Below are 12,414 nucleotides of genomic sequence, written 5' to 3' on the forward strand. Positions count from 1 at the left end.
GATGTGTGCCACCATGTAGTATTTTTTCCTTCTTCCTTTTCCTCTTTCTCCTCCTCCTTCTCTTCCTCCTCCTTCACAGTATTAAATTTAAGCTCATTTTTTTTCCTCCTTAGGCAGATGCTCTGTTGTTTGAGCCACATTTTCAGCCCTTTTTAATCTGCTTAATTTTGAAATTTGAGCTCAAGAAAAAAAGTGTGAGTAAAGATGATGACATTACTGATAAACACACTGGATTATATGTGAATGTGAACTTAGAGCTTCTGGTAATGTGTGTGCTTCCCTGTGGTACCCAGAACAGAACACACTTTGACACACAGTAGGTTCTACTATATTAATGTATGAAATTGGAAGCTTACTTGAGCCTTGATGAAAGCCTTATTTAATATGTCAGAATTTAGATAATCTTCAACAGTTTAATTTGCATGTCAAAATATAGTTTCTGATACCTCATGCTTTAGAACAGACTAGTTTATGATAGAAATTTGTGTTTATATGGGAAGAAATAAAAAAGTAAAGAAAACTTACTTGCTTCAATTAAGACATACATTTACTTTTATGAAATAGAAAAAGATAAAAAGTAGAAAGTAGAAATAACTGTTTGGAATTGGCAGCTCAGATTTAAAACTAGGAGACAAAATGCCTGGGGCAAGATTGAATTAAATAAATTTTCTCTGATTTTTTTTCTCTTTTTGGTAAGTAGGCATAAGAGTTTTTTTTTTTAAATGTCAACAGAGAACTAGGAAAAGGCAAAACATTTCACTCATTAATTATGATGCTAATGAGTTTTCATTCTTTGAAATGAGCTAAAAGTGAATCCAAGAAATGGAACCTCTAGAAACCAAATAGACTAGAAAAATCAGAAAAAAGTTAAATAACCAATGCTTTCAAGTCAACATTATTGAGGCACTAATTATAGCATAGCTAATCTATGTGCACAAAATATCTGTGCTGACATGATAAAAGTTCAAGAACTACTGGTAAATATATTTCATGTCTTACAATGTCTTTTGTTTTCCTAAAATGCATCCATGAAAGATATTTCAGTTACTCCTTGTTACCCAACACTAAAATGAAGAAAAGCTTCACATTTTCCCCATGCTTCCAGATATTTGTGATGTTTTAAATTTCTATGTATGTGATAGTGTAGAGAATATATGTCCTTCAAGAACAAGCATTAATTCACGTTAGGAGTCTATATGAACTGAGCTTAATATTTTGTGGATATACTGAAATAATTACTTACAATAATTTGGTTGTTGTTTTTTGGTAAAAAAGAAATTTCAGGGCTCTTGAGCATATTTTCTTCTAAAGAATAGACAACTGATGCAGTGATGGAAACTTTTTTTTCAAAAGGCAGATCACATTTTTATCTTAATGTTTTATAAAAGAGATGGGAGAATTAACAACCCCCAAAGAGAAATGATATTTGAGTTTAAGCTTCATTTGCTTGTGTCTCTGCCTAATGCTTATAATATTGCTGAATTCATGATCTGTGTCTCCATAGTATATAATAACAGCAGTTCCAAATGTGATGTATGTACCAGGCTTCCAATGAAAAACATACCCATGAGATTCTATAACAGGTATGTCATATTGGTGGCACGGAGCCCAAGGAATTTGAAGACAGCAAATCTTACTGGATGGGGGGGTCATTTTTCTCAGGTTCACTGATTATTAACATCATATCTGAAACGATGGTCATGAGCAAAGGATGTCTTTTTAGTGGATTCTTACCTCTTTTATTTCTGGCCTCTATTAGTCCAGGTAAGCACAGAAGAGAGAGGGTATGGGGAGGAATGCCTATGAAGGAATAGGGGAGCAAGGAAAAGGGGAACAGAGATAGAACCAAGAATGTATCATAGAGCCTACTGGTAGGTGTGGTTGTACCCAGGCAGTGGGCACTGTTAGCAGGCACAGGGTGGTTGCTGGTAAATGTCTGTGAAGCTGAACTTGAAACAAACCTTAGAAAGGCGTCCAGCAACCCCACCCACCCCAATCCTGGATCCTTTCACTTTCTATGGACTGACAGTCATGCACAAATATTTTAATAGCAAGGCTTTGCATTTAGAGATTAAAGGCCTTATACAAGTTCTGTAAAGAAAGAAAAAAAAATCAAGCAAGCATTGTTTGGATGTAGATTAGCCAAGGAGCTCAGAAGAGGGGACCAGGCAATCCCTATGATTAGTCCTGTGATCTTCATGAGAATCCCTCCTCCCTCTCCCACGTAGCCCTGCAGGCTACACTAGGGCTCCTTAGCCACATTTTTCCACTCCCTATGCCTTACAAGAAGGCTCATTCTCACTGTTTACTTATACTATCTCAAACATCACTCGTCATATTATTTTACTTCAAAACATCCCAAGAGAGTGATCACACAGATCAAAACCATTTTTGAAATCTATATTGACACATTTCTACAGATAGAGACTCACACGGATGTACCCGTCAGGATACTTAGAATAGCTGCACCTGTATGAGATAAGTTACACTTATATAAACGTTGAGAACATGTTAAAAATGTCCTCCCTGCCATGCTCACACTATTGTTAGCTAAACAATGTAATTCTTTCTAATCAAATAACCACTGTGAAATACCTGATTCACTTTGCACCCAACAGCTGGGACTTCAGACTCTTTTTCCCAGCCAGAGCTGAACTCAAGCACAATGGGAAGGGCAGAAACAGCTGCAAACTCTTGGGGGGAGGGAAGGGGGAAACATTGCAAAGTAACTTCGCCATTAGGCTGCAGGGTAGGAAGGAAGTAAAATCATTTTTCTTTTCCTTTTCATGTGTGGCAGCTGTCTTTGCAGGGGAAATATATATATATATATATATAGATAGATAGATAGATATATATATATATCCCCATGCTATTTTGTAACAGAAATGGTATAGTATTTATTAAAACAAGAGTTGTGGAAATGCAGCCTGGCTACAGATGTAGTGTTCTAACCCTGTCAAAACATTTACAGAACTTGGTAGGAAGTCACTGCTCTGGTCGATCTAGCTGGAGAGTTCACTGTCTTGGCTCTATTCCTAGTGCCCTCTCCCTCCTCCCCAACTACTATTTGCTGTAAACAATCTGGATTTCAGAGATGTTGACTGTCTGCTTCTTCAAATGCTTTAAGTTTATTTATATAAAACTTAATGGAGTACTCTTAGGCAAGTGTCAGATAAATTATTCCTCTGTGGATCTCTCTGTTGCCCTCATTCTCACCTCCCCCCACTTTTTTTTTTTTACAGGCACTATTGATACAAGGTACATGTTTTCTTCTATTTGACCAAAATTTTATTTCCTTAAACGCAGGTCTTGTATTTTCTCTGCTTCACTTATTTAGGCCTAGTAAAGCAAAGTTAGGTTAGTAGTAGGCTCACAAAACATGTTGATGACTTAAATACCATCTATTAAAAAAACAGTACCACCAGGACTATTAAGAAATAAAGGTCCGTTTATTTTCACCTTTTGTTTTAGATGCTGGTAATATTTGATTGCTTTTTAATGCACACAGTAGTAGAAAATAATCAATTGTTATAGTAAAACTGATATATATATATATTTCTTGGATGGCATGGACTCTTATTTAAGAAATGGGATTTTAATGAACTTTAGCATCTGGAAATAGACCAGGAACATTTGATGTAAAAAAATACTGAGCCTTAAGTGATTATATAAAGTATGCTAACATGAACCTGAATTGGTGAGAAAAAAAAGTTAGAAAAACAAAAGCAGAAATAAAGGGGAAAAAGCCATTATTGTGAGCACATCAGGTAGCTAATACAAGGAAGCTTCTCTCACGCTCCTGAAAATTCTTTGTAATTGTATAAGATACCTCGATGGAAATTAAAAATACATATAAATATTAGGTGAATGTAGTGGCTCACATCTATAATCTTAGCTAATCGAAGGTAGAGATAGAATGAAGTTGAAAGCTAGTTCTGGGGAGGGGGGGAATGTTACTAAGACTGTCTGAAGAAGAAAAAAAGAAAAAAAAATAAAGACACACCAAAACACAAACTGGTGTATTCCTATCATTTCAGCTATGTGGGAGGAGACAGAAAGGCTAGTCTAGGGAAAAAATGTGAGAGTCTATCTCAAAAACAAACTAAAGCAAAAAATGATTGGTGGCCTCAAACAGAAGAGTACTTGCTTAGCAAGTGTGAGGTCCCAAATTCAAACCTCAGTATTTCTCCCTTGAATCCATACAGAAACACAAACAATACTATATATTTTACAAGGATAATAGGTACAAATACACAAGAGAGTATGTCAGTGTGGGAGGTCTAGATTTCCCTCCTTTAGATTTTGAGAAGTTAATGATAGAATTAAATGGTCCACAGAGGTAAAATCGATAAACAGCAACACTGGATTAGGGGACAGAAGGGAGGAGGAGAAAAAGGACAATTAACAACAATAAGGCAACAGAAGTTAGGGGTGGGGGAGCATATAGGCTCACAAGATCAGTATTATCAATTTTGAGCAAGAAAGGTTTTACTTACATGTTTCATGACTTTTTAAAAATATCCTACCATGTAAACTAGTCAGAGGAATGTAATTAGTAGGTCTTAAAATATGGTGACAATCAATATCACTACGGTTGTCAGTATATTTAAGAATAGAACACAGATATAAAATGTGTAAGTAGGCAAGGTTTACTAAAAGCCAATGTGTGACAAGGATATTAACTATAAACAGACAACTATAAACCAACCATTTCCTTTTACCAGAAAGTTCTACTATTCACAGAAATTCAGCATTTCCATAGATGTCATCATCATTCACATTAGTCAAGTACCTGCTAATGAACTCATGGAGAAAGCATCAATAATTGCTAAAGCAGCAAAATAAATTCAGCACTCTGGCACTTTAATTTCTGCAAAATGCTATATGAACTGTGATTTTTTTCTTGTATGGAAATCATCTTCTTAGTTATTAAATGTATTTCTTGATAAAACCATTTTTTAAAAAAGTAGTTGAGCTTCTTTGTGTTTGACCCCACCACCTTGTAGAATCAGGAGAGCCAGAGTCACAATGAGGTTTGGATGGTAGCGTCCCTTCCTAACTCCTGCCAATACTTCTCAATGATGTGAATGTTTCCTCTCATGGAGATGCACGGTTTACACAATAGCTCTCCTTTGATCCGCAGCTTCCCTTAGAATAGGAAAACATCGCCTGGAAATGCTTTAATTGTTTCATTTTTACTTTCCAATCATGTGATACAACTTATGAATGGAAAAAAAAATCCCAAACCATTCCAGACATAAAAATTAAAAGGACCACAAACTGAAAGCTTCAAAAGTTTAGCAAAAAGAAGCCATACCCATAAAAAGTGGATGGAGGCTTTATCGTTTGGCTTTTAGACTGTGTCTCTAGCTTCAGCTGTGATTTTCATGTAAGAACGTACAAACACCTGACTGCAAAAACAAAAACAATTTAACTGTGTGATAGCAAATAAAGGAGAGACTCCCAGAAAACACTCACCTGCATGAAACGACCCTCTGATGTCCCAAGATTAGCGATGGTGAGGTCTCCTTTAATGAAGGTAGAGATGGATGTTAAAAGCACCTGGTTGAACTGGCCCATGAATAAGTCAACACGCTGCAAAGCTGTGGTAAACTCTGTTCGATATTCATCACTGCGCACTTCACACCCTGACGAATTTCTCAGAAGTGTCTGGAATAAAATATGACCATAGAATTCGTAAGAGTCCAGATGCAAACAAGCTGGGAACAAACTTTTCTCTGTGTCTATTTAGAGCTTGGAGAGGAATACAAACAGACCAACGATGCAGACAGATATAAATATTTCCAGTGACTGAATTGCCTCCAGTTTTACTAGGCATGATGTGTGTATACACACTGGAAAACTGGAGACAAACCTTACTACCATAATTTGCACTGTAGTTCAATATGTGCATATGAAAAGATGGAGCATAGCAGGTGCTTTTAAAAGAAAAATAATTTAAATGTTTCATCCACTGTAATGCTTCTAGCAGGGAAATCTTATGAGATGAATTTCAGCTGGAATAATAAACACTAGAGTCATCGGATAACCACATTTTAAAAATGTGTGCCCCTGTGCCTTTTCATGCAAAGAGACCATAGGAAGTGGCAAGCAGTAAATAACTGATTGGGAGACAGAGAAGAGCATAGATTCAAGGGTCCACATCACATCCTGGTCCAAAATGCTTATATACTGTGGGTAAAAGTCCATACCTTGCAGAATTGTTGCAGAATTGTTTACACAAACTTCTTTCAAAATAAAAGAGCAAGGGCTGGGAAGGTGGCTGGGCTGGGAAGGTGGCTCAGTGGTAGAGTGCTTGCCTTGCATGCATGAGGCCCTGGGTTCGATTCCTCAGCACCACATAAGCAAAAAAAAAAAAAGCGAAGTGGCGCTATGGCTCAAGTGGTAGCACACTAGCCTTGAACTGAAGAGCTGAGGGAAAGAGCCCAGGCCCAGAGTTCAGGCCCCACGACCGGACCCAAAAAAAATAAAAATAAACAAAAGAGAAAATACCAAATGCAACTCCTGTACTTGTTATCACTGGCAAAACAAACAAACAAAGTCATCAGATATCTCAGTACAAGTTTCTTGAAAGCCAAATAGCAACCTGGTAACTATCTTTATATTTAACTTCAAGTGAAAGGAGTTAAAAATATTGTTTAGTAATACATGATAACTAAACATTCCTCAATTTGATGCTCCAGTCTCTCTGTTTTATGCCTCCGTATCAGACCAATGTGTTTATATCTTCTAAGAAGTATTTTAGTCTCCATTGTATAAATTCATGAAGCATTTATGTCTGGCTGTCAATACCAGAATTTCTCAAGGTCACACCTAATGACTATTCCTCCACAGGCCCTTCATACTCTACCCTGAAAATTTCTTTCTCTTCTATGATGTCTTCCATTTAGCGAACACACACACACACACACACACACACACACACACACACACACACACACAGCTGTATCTCCAGTCATGTATTTCAGAGATTTCAGGCTCACCCTGACCAACTTTCCCTGTCCTGATGTTATGACATTACAAATCCATGAATGGCTCTATTATCCCTCCAGGTGCACAAGTTAAAAACTAAGTTTTATCCCAGATTTTTCCTTCTACTTTAGCCCCCATTATACAGTCCATCTCCAATTTCTATCAATCACACTTCCTAAATATCTCCTACTCTCCAATCTGCACCACTACAATCTTCACCTTAGATATCCCCACCTCTTTACTGGATTACAACGATGGCTTCCTATTTAGACTCATCACATTCACCATCATCCCTGTCAGATGATTTGTTCTTTCCTGTGCAGTAGGGCTTTTTTCCTCTTTAATACACATTAGATTATGGCCTCTCTACTTTAAACACTTAATACTTGCCATTGTTCTCAGGAAAAATAAAAGCACATTTAATATGGCAGGCTACACTTTACCTCATCTGACCTCTATCCAGTTTCTCCTGCTCTCTGAGTCTGCTTTCTGTTTTCCATAATGCCATGTATTCTTTTGTTAGGAGCCATGGCACATGCTGTTTCCTCTTCTTGGATGACTGCTTTCATCTGCACTCACCTTGTGAACTCATATTTCCTTTAGAATTTAGCTTACCATCTTCCAGGAACCTGCCCTGACGATAATTTCAAGGTCAAGTTCTTTTTCTATAGTTCTCGTGATATCTTTCATTTATGTATCACAGACAGCATAGCATAGATTAACACAGTTATAGTTAAAGCATTGTATTTGTTCATAAAGTATAAGACAATGGGAAATTTCTCTTGCGATGGCTCTCTTCAACTAGATTCCACTCTCACTGCTATATGGTTAGTAGACTAAATATCACACATAGTTCATAGCTAATAAGTATTAACTAAATAAACAAATAAGTGATCCAATCCTAGTTTAATTTAAGTTTTTTATTTTCCTGCAGAAATTGGGGAGTGTTTATGAGAGATAAATAATCTGTCAGAAGGCTATATTAAGGAAATGAAATTTATTCCTGGGAAGGAAAAGAGAGAAAAAGTTCATTTACATACATTTTTGTATGGAGCAACAAGTCTGGGAAAATAATAAGCTAGAACTTCCTCTATTATTCCATTGTTATAATAAGTTAAAAATTAGCATAATATAACTCAAGCTAACTTACTGTTTAAGAACAAACCAATTTAGTTCATCTTTTACAACAACCTTACCATCTGTCACATGGTGGGATTTGACTTTCATGATTAAAAGCCACATAAAATGCTCTATTCCATCTACAACTATTTCTTTATTTTCAATGGCTATGAATTAGCAAACTATGAGTCTTAGAGTGGCTAAACCCATTGACTCTTGTTAATGTTTTAGTTCTAGGTATTTATTCTGAAGTATTAGTGATGTCAGTTTGCTATTTAATTCGACGCTTTCTTCATTGAAATGCTATGGATTGCTCTGAAGAGCAGCAGATAACAAGGTCATATTAGCAACTCAATAGTAATTGATTAATTGATAATTAAGTTTCCATTGATGATCAGTGGTCCATTTTGCAGACACAACCAAAGCCAAGGGAAGCAGCTCAAAGGAGCAAAGAACAAATTTTAAATCTAAGGCTATCTGAAGTGTTGCACTGCAAAAGCAGCCACTTTCTTTAGGGCAAGGCTTCTGTTTCTTGCTAGTTCCTATTCTTTTTCTCTAAATTGAGGAGACAAACATGGAACTATAATGCCTCAAAGTTGACATAGGGTATAGTACCACTTATTGGATTCACAACAAAATAAAATAATTTGTTGGGCTATAAAATACTTTGTGACATAAATAATACTCAAAATAATTAAGATGTTAATTTGTAGCCGGGTGCCTGTGGCTCACACCTGTAATCCTAGCTACTTAGGAGGCTGAGATCTGAGGATGGAGTTCAAAGCCAGCTCAGGCAGGAAAGTCTGTGAAACTCTTATCTCCGATAAACCACCAGAAAACCAGAAGTGGTGCTGTAGCTCAAGAGGTAGAGTGCTCGCCTTGAGTTGAAGAGCTGCGGGACAGTGGTCGGTCCCACGACCAACCAAAAAAAAAAAAGATGTTAATTTGTGATATAAAATAATTTGCTGAGGGATAAAATATTTTCTGTGAGTTGTCTTTGATTATAAAATATTGGCAGGCTACTATCCAAAAGACAGAAACTGTCTTATTATCTTTTCTGCATGGTACCTTGCACACAGTAAATATTTAATAATACTTGTGGAAAAATAGTGTATCTGCAAATGCTAATAGACATTGAGCCTATTTCCTACCTTATTTGCTTTGAGGTATGGATTGGTTGGAGATCAGATATGACTAAGTGATGCTCACAGGGTCTCCAAACTTGCAGGAACTCACTGGCTTTTTTTTTTTTAACATGGAGAGAGACTGATACAACTAAGGGCTTTTAGCCTCTATGTATCTCTTCCCATATAGACAAGGCACAAATAATAGAACTCTGAATCAAAGTGAGTGTAAGTGAATGTAAGGAAGTGAATGGAATAATTATATTATTCACTTCATGCCTTTTTATTTGGAAAATCCAACTCTTCATATAGTAATTTTTGAAGGACTGAATTATGCCTTTTACTTTCTGATAAAATCCTAAGTGTGAAGACACTGCACAGTGTTGAGTAAGGATCTACTGAACTTGTTGATTTAAAAAAATGTGCAATTTGGAACTATAAAACAACGAACAGCATGTCAGGTTCAAGTGGCAATAATAAGTTGAGAAGTTGAGATCTTTTACTTGTTTTATTTTCTCCACAGCAAAGTCTGCAGAGGAGAGCTTGGGTGCACTGCAGGAGAGGGAATCCTCCTCCTCCTCCTCTTCCTCCTCTTCCTCCTCCTTTTTGTCTTCCTCTACTTCCTCTTCTGAATCCTGATGGACTCAGTGATAGGTCAGGGCAGCAAGAACTAGCTTAAATATTTTATGCCATCTTTGAGCTTTAATAATATAATCGATTAAGCTTAAGTTTTCCACATGGCAATGGTGAAGCTTTGTGCCATCATGGATATCTTAGTCTCATTTGCAGTGTCTCTTAAAGCTACTGAGTAAAGGTGTTTGCAGTTCTTTGGTCCAGGGAAGATGAGATAGTCTAGCTTTAATACTCTATACAGTTGCTGGGGCAACTTATGCATTCTTCAAGGTCATTCAGCCCTGTGATTTGGGCACAACTAAGCATAGCTGGCAGAAAACAACTGGAATAGAAGCTGATTTGGAGAACTGAAGAACTCTACAGAGGCTTTGGGCTAGCAGGAGGAAGGAGCCAGAGGGACTCTCTCTCTATAGTAACAGGGATATTCAAGGAAGGGATGGGAGAGAGATAAAGGAGGGATAGGGAGTGATCAAGGGAAGGAGGAAATCAGTCTTTACTCTCCACATACAATGTGCTAGGAACTCAGGCATTTGCACATAGAAGATTCACAGCAACTTAAGTTTTATCACACTCAGGACTCAGTCATAGAACTCAATTCACACTGGGAACAGGCCTCAGAAACCACTTCTCTCTACTTTTCAAGCTCATAAATGTCTTTTATAAGTGTTTACTATTCTGGAAGATGTTCTGAAATTGCACAATTACAACAAAGCCTTCAAAATTATCTTATCCTAAAGGCTGTAGGTATAACTTAGTGATAGAATGTTTGTCTAGCTTGCACAAGGCCAATCCCAGTGTGAGTGTGTGTGTGTGTGTGCGTGTGTGTGTGTGTGTGTGTGTTTATGTGTGCATGAGAGTGGGAGAGATTATACATCTTATACCAACGCCTCATTTTCAGACTGGAATTAATCATTATTTTCTGGATAACAGCTGAGAGATAATTTTGGGATATGCTAATTAGCTTGGCTCATAAATCTAGCTCTCCTTATTGCCTGTGCTGGTTAATGAATATGACCATGCATTCATTCAGATTACTTTGAAATTATGATCATCACTAACACGTTTTCCTCTAACCTTTTCCATTCCAAGTCATGATGAATTCCTGCTGAATTCTGTCTAGCACTGCTCCCAGCAGTCCCAGTCCCTGCTTCCACACCCAAGCCCTGCTTAGGCTGGGATTTCCTCCTTCACTCATACCTTCTGCATGAAAGTTGTCATGAGATGTCATTCCTTTTTCCAAAACCATAATTGCTTTACAGAAGCCTGCAGTAAAAATCTTTTTCCTTTATTTTTTTTTCCCTCTTATGTAGCCCAGGCTGGCCTGAAATATGCTAGATAGCCCAAACTTGCTATATAGCCTCAGACTTCAGGGTCTGCTGCCTCTGCCTCTACTTTCTGGGCATGTGTGCCCCCATACATGACCCAATCTTCTTAGTATGACATTCAACTCTGCTGCCATTTACCATTTTATCTATTAAGGTACAACTCAGAGTGGTTATCCTGACTGTGGTCAGAGCCTAGTCGTGCATCTTTACATTGCTTTGGCAGTAGTTACTCTACTATCTACTTGTCTCTGGCACCCATTTCTTGCTTGGGTATGCCAAATTCTATCTTCTTCTAAAACCTTTCTTTACAACTCTTTTCAAATGACATAGGCTTTGGCTTTGAAAGCCAAAGGGGGACATAGTGACAAAGAGTAAAGTGGATAATGTAAGCATGTACCTTGAGGTGTCTGAGTCATGAGGAAAAAAGAAATGAGGGAAAAACACCTCACTCAAGACAGTATGTATACATACAAATATAGTGCAATGTCAGACCAAGGGAAAATGAACACTGAATTCACCATCATTTATCCGATACCCCCCCACTTTTTTTGCTGGTGGTGGGGCTTGAACTCGGGTCCTGGCTGCTGTCCCTCAGCTCTTCAGCTCAAGGCAAGCGCTTCTACCACTTGAGCACAGTCCACTATTTACTTTTTTTCTTAGTGGGACAGTGATATTTTTGTGATGACATAGGTGGGAGACATCAAAAGGCAAAGGCAAAGTTCAGCAAAACAAAACACTAGGCAGTTGGTACTTGAAAGGGGTGCAGTGGGATCAAGGGGAAAGAAGTAAACAAATGAGGGGAAGAGAGAGAGAGCTGTCAAGAATCCAAAGTATATCCTACAAAATTAAGAGCGAGAGAAGGAGTAGGCTGGGAAGGGACAAGTGAGAACGTTGGAAGGGGTGACATTGCTCAATATTGTATTCATGAACCACATCTCCTTTGTACAACTACTTAAGGATAATAAAAAATTTAAAAGCATTGACAATATACTCTTTAAATATATGAGTATTGGTTTTATACATGCACACACACATGTGAGCATATATAATCTCTAATTCTTTTTCACACACGGACTATATAATCATTATAAAATTTAGAAGAAAGAAATGGGACATGAGAAAATAGAATGAGCCATTCAAGAACTTCCTGCTCCCTAACTCCTTGATGTCCACAGTGGTTTTGAAATGTTCTCATGGGGTTTCTTAGCTCAAAATAATAA

At 37.4% G+C, this 12,414-nt stretch overlaps 1 protein-coding gene across 1 annotated transcript in view; it reads right to left on the reverse strand.

Annotated features, from left to right (window-relative positions):
• The window catches only part of Met (MET proto-oncogene, receptor tyrosine kinase), a 108,101-nt gene that overhangs the window by 46,269 nt on the left and 49,418 nt on the right, over nucleotides 1–12,414 (reverse strand). Inside the window, exon 3 of the mRNA XM_013020040.1 lies at nucleotides 5,479–5,670. Within this exon, the coding sequence (XP_012875494.1) occupies nucleotides 5,479–5,670 (192 nt within the window). The remainder of the gene's footprint in view (nucleotides 1–5,478; nucleotides 5,671–12,414) is intronic.

The sequence above is a fragment of the Dipodomys ordii genome, unplaced genomic scaffold, assembly GCF_000151885.1.
Source record: "Dipodomys ordii isolate 6190 unplaced genomic scaffold, Dord_2.0 Scaffold48, whole genome shotgun sequence".
NCBI lineage: Eukaryota > Metazoa > Chordata > Mammalia > Rodentia > Heteromyidae > Dipodomys > Dipodomys ordii.